Below are 19,905 nucleotides of genomic sequence, written 5' to 3'. Positions count from 1 at the left end.
TTTAATACCAGAACAATAGGTTTTAAGTTTATTTACAATTTCCTTTAAAATTAAAGAGAGGTCAGTAGCAGCAATGCGGGTTGGACATTTAGCTGCTCCAGCAATAAACCGTGGTTTAGGGGGATTCTTATGAAATTTTACAGTCCAATATAGGAAAGGGAACTTTTTATCATTGTCATTTATTTTAATATTAAAATTTTTAAAAAGTATTTCTTCAGTCTTTTCAATTAAATTCTCATCCTCTAAATTTACCTTTTCGTAAACATTAGTTGTGCATTAGTCCCTTTTTAAGATATCACAATACAGCTTCTGACAAATTATGGCAAAATTATTATTAGCTTTATCCACTGGCACAATTACAAATTCATTCTGTAGATTAGCAATTGCTTGTTTAATCTTCGCATTATAAAATAATGATTTAGTGTTACTATTAATTAAGTTAGAATATATTTTATTTCTTATTCTACTAATAATTAAATTCTTCCAACTTTGAAAACTCTTTATTTTTATTCTCTTTCTTACACCACTTATCAATAAATAAATCAAAATCATTTTCCAAGCCATCAAGAACACTTGATTGTTTCAGATGGTGAGAAAGACGGAAATTAGCCTCTTTATTCATTATAATTTGAAGATCATCTTGCTTTATTATTGACAAGTCTCCTGTTATAACATGTTTGTAAGTAGGATTTACAAATGGGCCAAGTTGCTTACAATTACAAACCGGTTTCCAATTTATATCACTATCTAATCTTTCAAGTATTAAATTATAATTAAAAATAATTTGCCCAATAGTTTTTGAAAATTTATAAGTTAAAACTGGACTATCATTACAATTCAAATTACTAGGAAGGGCCTGTTTCACATACCGCTGATTTAAAATTTCTGGTAAATTAATATCTTCAATCTGCTTACAAGTAAAATTAATAGGTAAATATAATCTGTTATCCTTCTTACCAATCTAATCAAACTTTTCCTTTTTTGAAATAAATTTTGTTTTAGTTAGAATGCAAATTGTATCACATATTACTTTGAAATTATAATCAAGAGCTGTATTATTCTTAACAATCCAGAAAATTTTGATTAAATTCCTCTTGGATAAATTATTTAGACATTTTATTACAGAAATCATACCCCTAGATTCAATTAGCTGGCATAGATCTATAGAAAGCACATGTAAATCTAATTCATTTTTCCTATTATTTTTCCTATGTCCTCTCGATCGTTTTTTACGTTTAGTAGGACAAGTAAAAGAAGGATGGTCCATAAAACCATCAATAAATTTAACAACAACCTGAGACATGTCACTATATTTTGCTACACGATCATTTAGCCCAAAAGGATAAGCTGTACCAAGAGTATGGATCCAGAAATCCTCCTGTTTACGTAGTCTATTATTCTTCTCTTCTTTATTTAAATTTTCTAACTCTAAATTTTCTAAAATTGTGACAGTTATATCTGATATGGAACATTTACCATTGTTCCAATGTTGAACTAGATAGTTATTAGTTTTTTTATTATTAACTGTTGTCTTGTGTCCAGAAAATCTTTTATATATATTATTAGTTGTTTTCCCCACATATTGTAGGCAGCATTTATTACATTCTAATAGGTAAATTACATTGGTTGTTTTACAATTAACATTACTACGTAACTTGCATGCAAAATTTTTATTATACAATGTACTCTTTTAACAGAAGTCCGTGGGATAAAATGATCTTACACTTACTAACTTTCAAAAAATCGTTCCGAGTTCCGAGGCTAATATTTTTGTTTTGTTGCATTAAAAGCTATTGAAAATAAATCCAACACAAACCAACATCCAAATCAAAATCCAACAATCAAAGTCCAAAAAACATGCCATGGTCAATAGGTCAATAGGTCAATAAATACATAAAAAAAAAACACATGAAAGAACATGAAATTTGCATAAGTGCCATCTCACCAATAACTAACAATATCAGGTTAAAAACCTAGACCAGGGTAAAGGTCTGTCGGGGAGAAAACTAAAAAATTTTCTCCACCAGCCCTGGATCCAACCAGGAATAATATAATGAAAAGAGAAATCACCAATGCAACAGCACAAACACATTAAAAAAAAGAAAAAAAAAAGAGAGACAGAAGGAGAAAAAGAAGACTGTTTTCCCAAATTAGTGATTACTATAGACCAGCACTTGAATGAGGCCTTAACCCTACTCATCCATACAATCACATAGGTCAAACAGCATAGCCATACACAATCAACCATAAAGAATAATCCATGGACAGGCAGTCATGTCGTCAATAAGTATAAGTCGTCATTTACCAAACAATAGAAAAAATAATAAAGACAAATAATTCAGAGGCAACAACCCAACACAAGGGCTCATCAGGAGAATACACTTGCCAATAGGGTTTCACCACTTTAAATTCTCTACCCAGCCAAGTGTTGTGGCTGCCACAGAATATCCATGGCATCGCTGTGTCAGGTATCATCCCCAAAATACATGCCTATGAAAAAAAGCAAATGTAAAACAACCAAGTAACACCAAAACAAGCTTATCCTGTTATTATATCCCTCTTTTTAGCAACAATAGGTAAACAAAATATGATAAATTTTTACCAAATCACAAATATTAACACATTGCAAAAAAAATTGAATGAACTAAACAATTATAGAGTTCATCTTTACCATGTGGCTATTTTTTAAAAAAAATCCGCTCTATTAGAAACATAGAGCAAACTTCAGTAACTAGCTTAGCTATTAAAAAACTTCAGTTTTCATTTCGCTGTGATTTCGAATGTTATCATTTGGTACTTGAACTGATAGAGTGCAAACGAAAGCTCAGTTTTCAATAAAAACTCAATTAAGCAACAAAAAAAAGTCAGGTTAAGATCATTGTAGTGAGAAAATATCACTAGGGTGAAAAATAAGTAATTGAAACTCTCCATAGGTTTAACAGAACCTTACTATAACCCCTTCTTTGCCTGACTTTCTTTCTACTTCATTCTCTTTTCTCTTACTATGTCTCTGTCACACTTTCCCATTCTAAAAATCCTTTTTCACTTCTAGGTTCTTGCTACGTACCGAAGTGAAATGACAAGCATCCCTGAGGAAGGAGTAAGCTATGGTTTACTGTTTTAATAGCTATTACTAGTTACAAAAGAGTAAATTTGATGAGCTTCTATTGTTTAAACCGTACTAATTCTGGAAAATTCTCTTTATCGTGGCTTATATAATGGCAGTGAAGTTAAATATGAAAATAAAAATTAGTTTAGCATATTATCAGCATGAATTATAAGATGAATATTAATATCAACGAATATTTTATAATTGTTATAAGGAATAATAACAATCAAAATATGAACATTCAATAAAAACTAATTTAACTTTTCTACTGATGTTCTTATTAGTGTTATTTTCTGTATTCATGATTTTGCTAATCATAGACATAGTTTCAAAATTAAGCCTCAATATTTTTGGTCCACTGTGGAGTTTCCTCACACTATTGAAGAGAATAAGATTCAACTTATTTTCTTCTGCTTTTGTAAATATTTTCTCCAGTTGCCGCTTTGGACTTGAAGCCGGTAAATTTACAAGGTATGGTGTTTTTGATACTTTTTGAAAATGGAATAGCTTCGACCCAGATTCTGAATGCACCACGAAAGTATTGTCGACTTTCCGCTAAAATATGTAGATCAAGTATGTTGTCTATGCAATTAAGATGTTACGAGTTTCTCTATGAGTCTTGTGAGTTCTCGTTAGTGCTTTTTTTGTTTTCCTTATTGCTATTATTACCATTATTATCGTTATTATTATTATTATTATTATTATTATTATTCATTTTATTTATAACCCATCACAAAAAAAAACACTGGCAGAAATCCCAGAAAAAGACAGAGTAAAAATCAAGAAAAAACAAAAAGAGACATCAGAAATTAAAAAAAAACACAGTTTGATAACTACAAAAAAGGAACAAACAGAAATGACCAAATATGAGAAGACTTCAGGCATTCGGTAGAGAAATCACAAATACGCTTCTCAATAATCCTAGCTAGGCTTACCAATTGATACTTTCCTTGCAGAAAAGAGTTACTTGTCCAAGTTGGATGTCTCATTAAATACTTTGCGAATTTAAAGTAAAGGAGATGAACTTGTTTTCTCTTGCCACGATTAAGGAAAGACCAAACGGGAGCAAGGGCAAGTAAGTGAAGAACTGTTAGGGTCTTATATAACGGAGAACGGTGAACTCTACTTAGATACGAAAACGTTTGAAGCCAGGGAGGCAAACCCGGCCTGGATCTTAATGGTATAATTTTTTAACTATCAGGCTGAAAGTTTCTTTCAGGTTTGCTCTAATAGGCATGCCTACGTAAGTAAGGCTGCTAGGAAAAAATACCTCAAAGCCGGATAGACCTATTGAGTTTCTATTCCCTCTATAGTTGAATGGTAGAACAACTGTTTTATCAGCATTAAAGCTCAAACCAATATGTTTGTACTCTTCTTGGAGAAACTCAAAGGCTGAAGAGCATCCTTGAAAAGTGCAAAAAAGGTTTACTAGGCCCTCTGCAAACGTAACTAACGAAAGATGAACTCCTTTGAAGATAAAAGTACAGTTCAGCTTATCCTGAGCAGCGAAACACAATTATTAAACAAAATTGGAGAATATTATTATTATTATTGTTATTATTATTACTATTATTATTATTATTATTATTATTATTATTATTATTATTATTATTATTATTATTATTATTATTATTATTATTATTATTATTATTGTTATTATCATTATCAGCATTATTACTATTAAAATATTATTGGTATTATTATTGTTATTACTTTTATTGTTAAATTTATTATTATTGTTTTTATCATTGTTATTATTTCAGTTACTATTTATTTATTTTCTTTATTTCCCTCAAGAAATGAGGAGTAGGCTACAATATAAAGAAAAGAAAAATGATAACGCTTACAATTAAAAATATCAAATATTGATCAAACACTTTAAAAGAGAAAAAAACAGATAAAAAAAACACTCGCTAAATTATTTATCGTGTAAATCATCAAGAGCCAGAACTGTTACTAAAAACGGAAATAAATTGTGGCCTAAAAGGATAATTTTCGCCTTGTCTTCAAATATTTTATATTTTTTCTTTATACAGACTAGAGGATCCTTCACTTTAAGCTCTAAAACAATCTCAGTGTTACTAAAAGAAAGGGGAGACCAAGTAAAAATTTACAAAATTTGAAATAATAAACTTTAATGGGCGAAAGATCAGAAGGTATGAAATTACGGAAGAGGACAGACGGGAACAATACGTGAGGCAGAGCAAAAAAGCTATACATACGATCGAGGATGTCCCGACGGTAAAGACCCCGAAAACGAATTAAAAGACCAAATGCCTTGCGTAGTTTCATCTGAACATGCTGAACCAGGACTGGTTTAAAATCTCTTTTTGAAGCAGCATAAGGTAATCCCAAATAAGTGACTATTGGTGACGACTGGAAAATAACACCATTGTTGCAATCGAGAGTCGCCCTGATATTATCCTCTAAACAATTTACAACAAAAAATTGACATTTTTCAAAACTTATAGAAAGGCCCAAACCTTTTAAACAATTAATTAAACTATTAAAATTAGAAACAAGGCTGAGAAGGATAATTTCATCAGCATATGCAATGTAAGACAGATTTCGAGATAATTAAACAAAAGAGCAGCAAAGAGAATTAAGGGTAGTAGCTAAACATGAATTGAATATATAAGGAGAAATAATTCCTCCTTGTCTAATTCTTCTACCCACTTGAATTAATTTGGACTGAGATGAAGACGAACTCGGACAAATACGGATCTTTAATCCAGAATACCAAGAGCAAAGGACTCGAATGACAGCTAGGGGCAATCCAGCATCGATTAGAGCGAGCAGTGCAGATGCATGAGAAATGTTATCAAAGGCCCCTTTGATATCAACCAAGAGGGCGTATAGTAGTTGACCAGAGATTCTCGCTTTTTCAATAACTTTGCTGAAAGATGTACGGGCGTGGTCACATCCCAAACCTCTCTTAAAACCAACTTGATTAGAACCGACGTCGAGAATTTCAAGAACATCCTTCAAACACAACTCTAACACTTTCCCAATCATAGAACCCCTAGTAATTGGCCTCCAGGAACTACAAGATGACAAATCTTTCTTCCAGCTTTTAGGTATAGGCGTAACTATGCCAATATAGAATGGCGATGGTACTAAACCAGTAATGAGTAAAAGGTTGAAAAATGCCAGAAAAAGGAGCAAGTTTGAGGTGATTAGCAAATACGCCATCATGATCCTTAGCCGACTGCACCTTTAAAGATTTAATTACTTTACATAACATATCCTCAGATATGCTGTAATCAGTTGAAAAATTCTTCAACCTTTCATCTAATTGTAACACAACACTGTTAGAATTGTGCTAAGTTGACGACTTAGAAAAATAATTTTCCCACTCTTTTAGCCATGGTGTGGAATTAGTATCAGGCATGTTAGTCCGCCTATTGCCTCGGAGAAATTTTCAAAGAAGATTCTTGTCCTTGTCGTTATCAATGTTTGAAGAATCTTCTTCTATGAGTTCAGTTCAGTTCAGTTCAGTTTATTAATATCAAAAATAAATGAACAACAATAACTCTCTACCCCTACAAGGCTCCATGGTCCGTTACATAGGGGTTAAAACGAAAATAAATACCAAATAAAGAGTCTCTTCTTAAAAAAACAAGAAATGCAATTAAATAGCTTTGTGTTATTTTTACTTACCACTTCGTCCTCGGAATCCAAATCCAAGTCCACACCATCTCCCACCAACACAAAACCACAAAAATTAAAATTAAATAAATAAACGTGCTCAAGCCTAGCAGCTAGGGATGTCGCCCTACCCTCATTATTGATCATAATATTAGACAAATAACAAATAATTCAAACCAATTCAAAAATAAATTTATTCTCAAATTTATTCCTCAATATTTTTATCAACCAAAAATATTTTTATTTGGGTTTTAAAGGTATCAAACGAATAAATGCTACGGACATTATCAAGGAGACTGTTCCATACTTTATACTACATGCTATTCGGGGACTAAAATCTGATCTGACAGTCTTAGTTTGTGGTAATAGTAGGTGGTCTTTATTGCGTAGATTATAAGAGCTCCTTGAATTAACTAAATCGAATTAACTAAATGATCAGGTTATTATGACGGCGGAGGTCTGCTTGGAACTCGGTCTTTCTCTTTTTCATTAGCAAAAAAGCTAGACGTCAAGAAAGAAATAGAAACATTCGATTAAATTAATGTTACACACTATGAATTTGTGTCTGGGCAGCCAACAAGGCAATTTTAGATTTATAAAAGTCTTAGGGACGCTCAATTCCGACTGTAAATTGAAAATAGACTTTTCGTATGACGTCGTAATCGTAATCGGCACTATACATAATCGGCTTTATTGCTAAGCTTCTTGTTTACTCAATATGTAAGCCATTCAACCAGCTTCAATCTAGTATTTTTGTCATATTTGTTGGTGCTTTTTTAAGCCAGATGGATTATTCTGAAGAAAAGACATCTCTGTAAATTTATAATCTGGTCCGAGTTGGGATACCCCTCCTGTACTCCTAAAAATGGGAGTTGCTGCTTAGGCATACAGCTTTGGTAAACTGCATGCTGCTGACTTTTTACTATTAAGTACTTTTACTATTACTTTTACTATTTACTTTTACTATTTACTTTTAATATTACAATTAAGTATCAAATACTCAATCAAGAAGCCAAGCGTACATTTTGATTTAAAATTTCCACCTATGGCGGTTTTCTTCGCGTGGTTTAAATTTTAAATACGGTACTGGCATCTGTCCTGTATTCCGCACTGTTTGTGTACTACTTCCACCGTTAGGTAGCGCTGTTTTCTTCCATTAATTTGTAGCTTTTCTGGATGTAGAAACTTGAAATTTTACTTTTCTTCTATTATCATTGAAAAAAAAAACAAGACATGGATGACAGAAATGTGTCAGTTTTGTCGATTGTGTCATTTTTTGTTGAAAATTATGTCATTTTCGTCGATTGTGTCTTCATTTCGACCGAATGTGTCATTGTTTCACGCAACATCAAATTGTGTCAAATTTGACACAAAATGTGTCAATTTGGCAGCCCAAATCTAAGATGCAACTCTGATTTAAGCCAGATAGATTATTCTGAAGAAAAGACATCTCTGTAAATTTATAATCTGGTCCGAGTTGGGATACCCCTCCTGTACTCCTAAAAATGGGAGTTGCTGCTTAGGCATACAGCTTTGGTAAACTGCATGCTGCTGACTTTTTACTATTAAGTACTTTTACTATTACTTTTACTATTTACTTTTACTATTTACTTTTAATATTACAATTAAGTATCAAATACTCAATCAAGAAGCCAAGCGTACATTTTGATTTAAAATTTCCACCTATGGCTGTTTTCTTCGCGTGGTTTAAATTTTAAATACGGTACTGGCATCTGTCCTGTATTCCGCACTGTTTGTGTACTACTTCCACCGTTAGGTAGCGCTGTTTTCTTCCATTAATTTGTAGCTTTTCTGGATGTAGAAACTTGAAATTTTACTTTTCTTCTATTATCATTGAAAAAAAAAACAAGACATGGATGACAGAAATGTGTCAGTTTTGTCGATTGTGTCATTTTTGTTGAAAATTATGTCATTTTCGTCGATTGTGTCTTCATTTCGACCGAATGTGTCATTGTTTCACGCAACATCAAATTGTGTCAAATTTGACACAAAATGTGTCAATTTGGCAGCCCAAATCTAAGATGCAACTCTGATTTTATCTTAATTCCTGCTGAACAGTTTTTTTTAACTGATAATTTAATGGTATAAGTAAAAATTTACATTTTGTTTCAAATTATTTGCTGTTGTAAAACCAGTGACTGCTAACTTGAGCAAATGCTCATCGCTTTTCACTATATAGAAAGTAAGTTTTAGTAAACTTCGAATAAATAACTTGAATTTAAAGACAAAATAGAGCTCACTGTACAAAAATACCCTGATAAAATAAAAAAAGTCTTATCTGTGTACAGAATATCAAGCAAAGACAAAAAAAAGAAAGAAAAAAAGAAGCAACAACATAAAATTAGCTTCATGCAATAAATAAACCGAGTTAGCTCAACAAAAGAAAAAATAAAATTGAAAAAATCTGTTCACTATTCCCAAAGTGAATACTTGCTGAATGAAAAATTTGCGTTCTTACATATTATAATCAAGATTCTAATCCCAGTTTTCTAGTCCAGTTCCCTGTCATGTTGCCTTTGGGGTATAAAACGAATTACAGTTAAAGAATGGAACTGGATAAAATTGCGTCTGTGAAGTTTTCTTTTTGTGAAAAACCTGTCACCAGTCTGAACTGTTGTCTTAGCCTGTTTTCGCAAGTCAATCGAAAAGTAAAGTTCGAATAGGAATGTTTTGAGAGAGAAATACACCGCGAAGAAATCTAGAATTTGAGATTCGATGAATCTTGACATACGGGTAAGAATTTATTAACAAAACAGATAATTGAAATAGAAAATCATTTTTCTACGTCTCCTAAAAAGTAGCCCTTGTCCTTGGGGGAGGTGGAGGAAACAACAGCACTGAGAGAAAAACAGAAAAACACATTTCCTCCGACACTACTGGTTTCACCACAATAATCAATAAATACATAAAAACAAACACCATCGTTTACGCAGTCAGAATTTTTTTGAAGACTTGGGTGAAGACTGGCAAGCCCCCCCCCCCGCTAAAGTCCTTACTGAAAGATTTTCAAAAATTCTTATTCGTGTAAAAATAGATTAAAAAGTAGATAACCAAACACTTGAACAGAAGGTTGTATTCAGGATTTTGTTCGGGGGATGGGTATTTTTGGGGAGGGAGGGTTTTACGAAAAGATTTACAGAAACGCATAAAAAATTTACTTATATGTATTTTTACGTTTTTATGAGTCAGGCAAAAATTTTCGGTGGGGAAGTCAAACACCCTGACCCTCCCCTGGATACAAGGATTCAGTAAAAATAAAATTTAATCTTTTTTGAAGCTGGCAAGCTTTAAATTGTTTGGATACGGCTTCATTTAAACTAGAGCTGTGAATCTCTATCATTTTCCCCGAGATTTTGGAAGTTTCTGTCCTGAGCGAACACATGGACACAGACGCGACAGGAAACTAAACGTACTGTGGTTCAAACTTATCTATCATAAGGCTTTTCTCTCGGAGGGTGGTAATTCTTGGGGTAATACAGTCTAAAAACTGACGTAGCTTTGAGGTGTGTTGGCCTCAGGTGGTTTGCCCTTCGATTTGTTGTTAGAAGAATGAGATGAAAATTTAACAATTTTAGTACTAGTGTCTTATTTTTATTTTCTGTAACTAGAGTGTTTTTGCCCTTAGGACCTTAAGCTTCAATATTGATTAACAACTATATTATAATAGCTATCTATTGATTCTTTCTACCCATTCTTTCTTAAAAAAGATTCTTTCTACCCCTTCTATAAAAAGAAAGACAATTAATTTTTATTGTTACTCAGCCATCTTAGAGTAAAACATACCTTTAGAAAAGCTGGGCAGGCAAAGTACTAATATTTATGTTAATGATTACTCATCAATTGAAGAAAGTGATTTAAATCAGATTTATTTGAGTGGAGAAACTAATCAGTATTTCCAAACAAGGGAAATAAAAGAGGAACATGACTATTTAAGTTATATTTAGTTGGTAAACGAATAAGACAAAAGGAGGAAAACATCAAGTTAAAACACAAGCTTACAAACTGAAATAGATAAGTGTTATCCTATCTGCTTTAAAAGAAGTGGATATAAAGAAAAGAAGGGCAACGGTGAATAGTATTAGCAATAAAAAAAAAAAACAAGTATCTACCAATCCAAAAGACTTTAGCAGTGATCTAGCTAATTGTCATATCAAAAAATATGGTAGTCCAAGTTTTCCCTCAGATACAGAACCATAGATTTATTAATTTAGACGTCAGAAAGCTCAGCTCCTTCCTTAGCTCCTCCTTAAGTTTTTTCCAGCTCCTTGCGCTTTTTCTATCATACCAGCAGCCAAATTTTCCTTTTTATAATCATACGTCCAAGGTTTTTTAAATTTCACTGTCTGCTACTACTCTGTTCACAAGCAATAAGTTTATGAGAAGGACGGAAGACATTTCTTTGATTTAAGTAGTGGCTTACTAAAACTGATGATATCTCAGAATCTATTCAATTCACAAGCCTATTTGAAGACCTCAACTTTATTACAGTATAAATACTTTTCCTTTCTCTACAAGATCGTGTTCCGTTCATTTCCGCCACAATTTTTTTTTTAGGTCCATCCATTTTTTTATTTGACTGAGTCTCCTGTTAGGCTTCACCCTTGCTTTAAACAGGGCTGCTTAATCTTAATCTTAATCTAATGTTTCAAGAAAAAGCTATAGAAAATAAAACAGCCGATTTGAAAGACCACTAAGATATTGGTGAACAAATTACAAGATAAACTTGCGCATTTATTGCCCAGATTACCCACTGGTGGAAATACCAAAGACTGATTCCTTGAAAACGACTTTGCTCAGTTCTGTACATTGATGCTGCTTATTCTATGAAAGCCACTGTTGCCTCTTTTCAGCAAAGGCTAAATGGACTATTAATTTTCACTAACGAAGAGTAACAATATATTGGACATGGCTGTTGCCTCGAATTATGTCAAAATGGCAAGAGATAATCAATACGAACTAAATAAAGTGTTTATTAAAACAGGTACATCAGATGTCCCACCATGGATGTTAATTTTCTCTGCTCATTCAAACTAAAACTAACTCTCTTTTACTTACGAGCAAAGAAATTTGATTAATGCCGTTCTTACTGTATTCTCCTTTGAACTTCTTGCCTCTGTTCTGCTTTTAGTTAAGTTTTTCAAAGTTGTTTTTAGTCATTCAATCTGATTTAATTACTGCATTTTCAGGGCCCCATAGATGAAGACAGTACAATAGGTCAGCAAGATGAAACAGGTAGTCCAGGTGTCCCAGATGTACCAGGCATTCCTAGAACACCGAGTTCTCCATATCCTCCGCCACACGTTGGAGCTCTTATTGGTCAGCTTCAGCAGTCTCAGGGAGTTGAAAAAGGTCCAGCGCCCGATTCATTTTCGTTTGTTCAAGCTCAAGTAGGTCCAGTTGGGCCAAGAACCTCCCCAGGTAACTAAATTTCCAACAAGGAATGACCTCCTCAAAATATAATTCGTTGTATTTGTAGTATTTTCTCCCTAATCAAACATTTTTGTAGTAACGAACTGTAGTAAGGAGCGACCCGGCTCAATAGCAACCGAAGCTCTAAAAAATGGAAATTTGATACCAATAGTTAAATAGAAAGAATTGAATTTCAATGATGATTTTAAATATTTAAGTTTCATCAAGTTCAATCTTACGGATCTAAAGTTACGAGCCTGAGAATATTTGCCTTATTTAAGAAAATACAGAAAAACACCCCTTAAAAGTCGTAGAACCTTAACAAAATTACACCACAAGATTCAGCGTATCAGAGAACCCTACAGTAGAAGTTTCAAACTCCTATCTACAAAAATCAGGAATTTTGTATTTTTTGCCTCAACATATATCACGGATGCCTGTTCATTTTTTTTTTCAGGTGTGATCATATCGACCCAGTGGTCCTAGAATGTCACGAGAGGGTTCATTCTAACGTAAATTAAAAGATCTAGTGCTCTTTTTAACTGACCAGAATATTGGAGTGCACACAGGACACCTCCCACGCTCATTTTTTCCCCAAAGTCACCGGATCAAAATTCTGAGATAGCATTTTATTCAGCATAGCCAAAAAACTTAAAAATTATGTCTTTGGGGACGACTTACTCCCCCACAGTCTTCGTGGGAGGGGCTTCATGTTACAAACTTTGACCAGAGTTTACAAATAGTAATGGTTATTGGGAAGTGTAAAGACACATTCAAGGGGAAGTTTTGGTGGGGGGATAGGTTGATGGGAGGGTTTTATGCAGAAGGATCTTTCTATAGAGGAATTTGTCATGGGGGAAGATAATTTCCATGAAGGAGTTGCAGGATTTTTCAGTATTTATTTAAAGAGTGATGAAAAAATAAATACGATCAAGTTTCTTCAACTGAAAGTGAGGAGAAACATTGAAACTTAAAACAAATAGAAATTATTATGCATATGAGGGATTCTCCTCCTCCTAATTCCTCACTGTTTACGCTAAAGTAATTTTATTGATTTCAACTATTTATTCTATGATCTTTGTCATTCAGGGGTCATTCTTCAGGAATTGGGACAAAATTTAAGCTTTAGTGTAAAGAGTGAGGTACTGATAAGGGGGCGAACCCCCTCATATACATTACGTGAGTTAATTCATAAGTTACGTATATTTTTACTAATAAAAAAGTTCCTAAAATTAAGAGTTCTAGTTGCCTTTTCAAGGAGCCAAAAAATTGCAGGCAAACTAGGCTTATTCTCCCGCTCCTTTTTTCTCAATATCGTCCGATCAAAACTATGAAAAAAACATTTAGCCAAAAAGAAAAAATAATTATTCGTGTCTGGAGAGGCTAAATCAAAACATACATTAATCCAAAAACGTTCAGAAATTAAATAAAAAAAAAACAGTTTTTAAACTGAAAGTAAGGAGCAACGTTAAAACTTAAAACGAACAGAAATTACTCCGTATATGAAAGAGGATGTTCCCTCCTCAACGTCCCGCTCTTTGCGCTAAAGTTTTTTACTGTTTTAAAAAGTAGAGTTGAGAGAAACAGCCAAACTTTAGCGTAAAGAGGGGGACACTGGGGAGGAAACAGCCCCTTCAAATACGGATTAATATCTGTCCAAATACGGTCAGTTTTTTTCATATGAAATTATGCAAATTTACTACGCTAACTGTTAATGTATCCAAAGAGATTGTGTGAAAGATTTGTCAAATTTGATGGTGTAATTCGTTCTTGGGTAATATATCTGTAATTATAGCGTTCCTAACTTTATGTTTTCGTTTCATTAGCATATTTTCGAATTTTTCCCAAGTAGTAATTCTTCCCAAAACCACATCTTTAAATTTGCAAGTTCCAAAAATGATTAACATTACAAAATAGAACTGATTCAATTTGCTTCGATGCACATGACTTAAATACAATACTCATTAGTAGAATCAATTTTATTAACGTATACCTGCTGATCTTGGGAAAAAACTGACGTAATTTTTTTTATAATTGATACTAAGAATGTTTCTTTTATTAGGTCCTCAGGGACCACCAGGTCCACAAGGCTTCCAAGTTGCAAGAGGAGAGTCCTGTGACACAGGTACAGTTGGTCCGCCAGGTCCATCTGGTGCTAGAGGACTTCCAGGTCTACCAGGTGAAGACGTAAGTAGTCTTCATTTTATTTTCTGACTTTATTAACCAGTTCTTCAGTTATGTCTATGCCACCCTTATTCAAACAATTTTTTTTGTTCTCTACGAAAAAAATTTAAGGCGAAGCAAATAATTAAAAACAGTTGAAATTTTCTTTGGAGAAAAGTCTAACGTTCAGTAGGTGACAAAGCTTAATCTAAAAATAAAATCCTAGCAATAAGTAGAGTTAATTCACCTAAATTTAGATGTGGGACGTAATTTATTTTTGAAGATCTAAGTGGTAGTGAAACTTTGAACACTTTAAAGGATTTATTTTATAAGTCTGGAGGATAAATTGAACCTACTTAAAAATGCACAAAGTCTGAGGAATATTGAGACTGCGTCTCATTTTTTAAATATATTGTTATTGTGACAGTTTTTATAGCAACAAGTATCTAGTTTCACTCCATGGTCCAAGAGATTATGCTGAATGATCCGAAGACTATTTATCAGAATGAGTGCATATAAAGCCCTTCATTGACTGGAAACAATTGTCTAAGAGCATGTCAGAACGGTTTAAACGCATATAGAAAACATATTTGGGCTAAGGGGACCAGCCTGAGGTAGCTCGGATTATTTGTATTTTTTATTTTCTCCGGTGGGATCTACTCATATAGACCTAAATCAAGTGAAAATGTAATATAAAGTTTAATTATGCCTGGGATGTGAGCTACCAAGCTAATAACAATGAATTAACAATAAGATTAGTCTTCAGTCAGTAGGTCATAGGTCATCGGTCTGTAGGATTGTAAGGCTATCAACAGGGTTGCCACTCCTAGTGATTTATCACTATTTCTGGTGATTTTTATATTGCCTAAACAAGAAAATAAATAAATCAGCCATTTAATCAGTAGATTATTGAAGAAAATCAATAAATCTACCAGATAATCACCATAATGTAATGATTTTTTCTCAGGGCGGCAACTCTGCCTGTCAATGTTGAGCCATAAAATAAATGATAAATTACAACCCTTATTGTTAAATTGACATATTGTACTTATGTTGGAAGGATGGGGAGAGTTATGAACGACAACAAAGAAGTAGAGGAAAGTGTTGAAAAAAACCTAGATGTAGACCTTAAGAGGACACAAGCCCGAAGGTCTTTCTATTGAAGAAGAAAAGTTAGAATAAATTATGTCGACTCTGTATCAAATTATTTCGGTTATTTGACAAAATTTGAAAGGACAGGCCTCTAGATTAATTAAATGTCTAATACGCTGACAGATGGAAGATTGACTGATGAAAATTTCTTTTTCAATAAAAGTAAACTGATTTGTTTCAAAACACCATCAATTAGTTTCACCAATATTGATATTCTATGATTTCTAAATTTTCCAACTCTTCTTTATTAAAACCAGAGAAGCCATCAAGCTCATTAATATGTACCAAAAGCGAATTGAATTTTCCAAGACACGTTTAAGCGTAGGGCTTGATTCATTGAAACACCCATTCCCCAAACCCCATACGAAAAGGCCATACACTGTTCCTGCTTTGAATTTGATCTAATTCAAAACAAAAAAGTGTAGCCAAAGAACTTGGTTGCTAAAATGGCTATTTATCGGCTACCTGGCTACTTATTTAAATTAGTTAATTGATCTCACATTGCTAATTTTAGATTGAATCAGGTGAAGACGGTGAGGCAGGTACAATTGGTGCTGGAGGACCAGCAGGTCCCCGTGGCCTTTCTGGTATGCCAGGTTTGCCTAGTGTCAAAGGCCACAGATGCTTCCAGGGATTAGATGGAACTAAAAATGAGCCAGGTCGTCCAGGTGAAAAGAGGTTACCCGGAATGCCTAGCCCTATTGGCCCAGTCGGCCCTATGGTAAGATATTTTCAGAGTTTTAGTGCTTCAAAACTTAGGCCTTGATTTGAAAAGAAGAGTTAATTTACACATTAAAGAAAATGTTATGATAATTATGTCTGGTTATATAGCTTCGAATAAAATGGTTATTACTAAGTTTCAAAATGTAAGTATTTTTCAGGTAATTTTGAACTTTTTAATGTAGCTGTAAAGAAGCAATTCGAAATATTGTTACTACTTTTGCAATAAAAAAACGCCTATTTTTGAATTTCTGCCTCCTTTTCTACTGTCTTGTCTAAGAATTGGACGTTCATGTCTGATGGTGTAGGCAAAGAACCTTCAATAGAATTTAAACTATGTGTTTTTCATATACATCATAAAAAAAATTTACGAGCCCATAATGAGTAACACAGATAAATACGACCTTCCAAATAGTTTCTGCTTTTAAAAAACGCCTACTATATTTAAGAAAATATGTCGGTTGAAAAACTTGAACTGACAGCCACAAGCATGTTTCTGGGTCATGTTCAAATACCTTTGAATTCCTTTAATATCAAACATTAGCCAATTTCTTAACTAGAAGGGTACCACCTGCGGTCCCGACTGCCCGAAGGACATCAGTGTACCTGTATCGCTTAAAAAACAAATAAGCAAAATGGCAGTGCAAAAACTAAAATAAAGTTTACAAAGAAAACTCCACTTTATTTTGTGTTTTTAAACTAAAAGTGGGTTTCAAACATAAAAACTAAAATATTAAAACTTGAATTACGGTAAATAAGTTCTGAGCCCACGCTGGCTATGCATGACAATCAGACAATTTTTGGGCAACGAAAAATGGCAAGGGAAGTTCACATCAAATGAGAACAAGAACAAGGTCTGAACATTTTCGTCATGACATCTCCTCAGGTGTTTCAAGTACAAAATGAATAAAAATATAGAATAAAATCAAACAATTTTGAAGTTTTTCTTTTTATTTCGTATTGCAGACTTCATTCTAATCTTTATTCTTTTTCCGCTGAGATCGGCTGAGTGGAGATCTTGGCTGAAACATTTACATTTTTTCCTTGTTTTCACTGACCTATAATTCCCTTGATTTTTGTTGTTCTATATTTCCCGTAATTGTTGAATATGTTGAATAAAGGTAACCGTCAAGTAGATATCTCTATATCTACGCTTTTGTATATCAGAGCTGTATTGTGAATCAAGTTTTGTATACTTGGCCAAATTTATTCCAAGAATGATAAGAATATTAGGATTTCAAGGCTTTCAGCCTTATGTGGAGACTCAAACTCATAGCTGAATAAACTGGAAAAAGACACAGTGAAAAAAACTCAAGCAATGAAATAAAATATAGAAACATTTTCTATATCATGTATTTAATTAAAAATTAATTAAGCGGCTATGAAATTTTTTACCCACCAATAAAATTCAAAAATAAAATCCTTAAGAACAAGTTCATTGTTTGTTTCTGTCTAATTTAAGCTTATGACTTCAAAACTATAAAATAGAAGTTGAAAAATACTCACAAAATTGATACCGAAGCACCTACACTTTAAAAATTGCTCACTTAAAGATATTCTAAAAATCCAATACGAGGATATGCTTTTGAATAATACCGAACTCAGTTGTATTCTATAATATCCTTGTCTAATATAGGAACCCACTTGCTTCATTGTTCTTTTGTTCAGGGTCCGACAGGTCCAAGAGATGAAAGAAGAAGAGAGGGTCCACCAGGTCCCGCAGGTTTGAGAGGCGTTGATGGGCTAGCTGGAGCTTCAGGGCAACCCGTAAGTACTTTCTTTTTTTTAATGTAAAATTTCTCTTTATTGTAACTATGATCATTATTCCAATTTTTTCACACAGCATGACCGTTAAGAGGAGAAGCCTAGAGCAGTAAAAAGGCTGACCCTAACGAGTAGTTGGTGATTTTTAGTCCTAAATATTCTGATTAGACATTCGTTCAAAATACTCGATCCTCCATAGAACAAAGTGGGGTATATGCCCAGAAGTATCTCTTAGAATTATTTACATCGTTATGTCGAAAAAAGTACGGTGACTCAAAAAGAATATAAAATAAGATCCTTAACAAATATAAGTGACGATAATACATGGTTAAAGCACATATCGATTGCAAAAAAATTTATATTGTGCAGAAAAAATATAAGAAGTATACTCTGAAGGAGCCTAAAGACATCAACAAAAAAAAACCTTTGCTGAACTATTTTGAAGCTGATTTTTTGTTTACCCAGTACATAAGTTTCTTAAATAAGTGCCACTTTCCTCCACCGTGGCATTTCTCCAGCTGGCGTAAGCTTTGTCAATTTTTCGTAATAACAGAAGGGGCATATTAGGTACTTTCCCCTTCAGGGTACTGTAAATCAAATCCTGTGTATTTTGCCAAATTTAGAAAGAATGATAATAACAATAATGAAATTTTTCACAATTGTAGCTGAATATACTATACGAGCGTAGTATACTTTCAACTATACCTAGCTGAAACGAGATCTACTATAAAAACTAAAAAAGAACGAAAAAATACACAACAGGTTATTTACGTTATATCTCTTTAGTTACGTCAGTTACCTCAGTTTAAAAATCAGAAATTTAAAGTTTACAATATAAAAAATCAGAAATTCACCTCGCCAAATTTAAATCAAATTCCTTAAAAGTAAAATTCATTATCGGTTTCTGTCCTGCTTTAATATCTGGTATGTTTATTTCAGTACCTAGGTTCTAATGGGAACTCAATTGATCATCCAAAAATGCCGTATTTTCCTGTTCAATTTGAAAAATTTGTTTCTAACCGCGCAAAGTTTTGTGTTTTTTGCTGGCACTATAAGTTTCAAAAATTTTTTGTGGGGAGGCTTTGCATTTAAATTATATTCTGTTTAGCTACATTAGCTGTGCTTTAATTATCCTTTGGCACTTGCACTGGTGCAGAAGCTAATTTATGTTGTTTACTAAATGTATGGAATATTGAATACAGAAATTACTCCATATATGAAATGGGTTGTCCCCTCCGCAATCCCTCACTCTTTACGCTAAAGTTTGACTCTTTGCCACAATTCTACTTTTTAAAACAATTAAAAGCTTTAGTGTAAAGAGCGAGGGATTGCGGAGGGGACAACCCATATCATATACGGAATAATTTCTGTTCGATTTAAATTTTAATGTCGCTCCTTACTTTCAGCTAAAAAAACTAGTTTTTTTTTATTTAATCTAACAAAAGAACCAATCGAGTTCAGAGAAGTTGGAGCGCCAGTGAAAAGAACGGACAGTTTTTGAATCATAATATTTTCCCAATTAAACTCTTGTTTACTCTGTGCTGGAACTTAGTGAAATGTTTTTTTGAAATAAGTTTTTAAGTTGTATATTTAACTAGGTAATATTAAGATGTGCTTTAAATATATGCTTCTAATGTGTCAATAGTTTTCATTCCGACGGGTAAGGGTTTTTGGTATATCTGATTCAGTCTTAGGACGATTTTGTAAAAAGTGTATTTTCAAAGTAAAATTACCAAAGAAAAACCAGTTTTCACTAAGCCTAATAACGTACTAGTGGGTAAGAGAATCCTTATGAGGCTGGATCTTTAAGTGTTTGATGCGACTGTAATGACTGTAGTCAGTATGGTGTCTAAGGGAAGAGAATGTGAATTTTTTTGGCATTGGCACTGTCTAAGAAGGATTTAGGCATAAGGCTTACC

The 19,905-nt window shown here is 33.2% G+C and overlaps 1 protein-coding gene across 4 annotated transcripts in view; it reads left to right on the top strand.

The window, feature by feature from the left end:
• The window catches only part of LOC136042731 (uncharacterized), a 105,067-nt gene that overhangs the window by 20,314 nt on the left and 64,848 nt on the right, over positions 1-19,905 (top strand). For 3 of the 4 annotated variants that reach the window (XM_065727692.1, XM_065727691.1, XM_065727693.1), the window contains exons 3-7: positions 3,053-3,100; positions 11,965-12,196; positions 14,250-14,374; positions 16,017-16,223; positions 17,891-17,989. In XM_065727692.1, the coding sequence (XP_065583764.1) occupies positions 3,053-3,100; positions 11,965-12,196; positions 14,250-14,374; positions 16,017-16,223; positions 17,891-17,989 (711 nt within the window). The remainder of the gene's footprint in view (positions 1-3,052; positions 3,101-11,964; positions 12,197-14,249; positions 14,375-16,016; positions 16,224-17,890; positions 17,990-19,905) is intronic. The other variant, XM_065727694.1, reaches the window with a different exon arrangement.

This window comes from Artemia franciscana, unplaced genomic scaffold (genome assembly GCF_032884065.1).
Source record: "Artemia franciscana unplaced genomic scaffold, ASM3288406v1 Scaffold_188, whole genome shotgun sequence".
NCBI classification, from domain to species: Eukaryota; Metazoa; Arthropoda; class Branchiopoda; order Anostraca; family Artemiidae; genus Artemia; species Artemia franciscana.
This window is presented reverse-complemented; position numbering and strand designations above follow the sequence as displayed.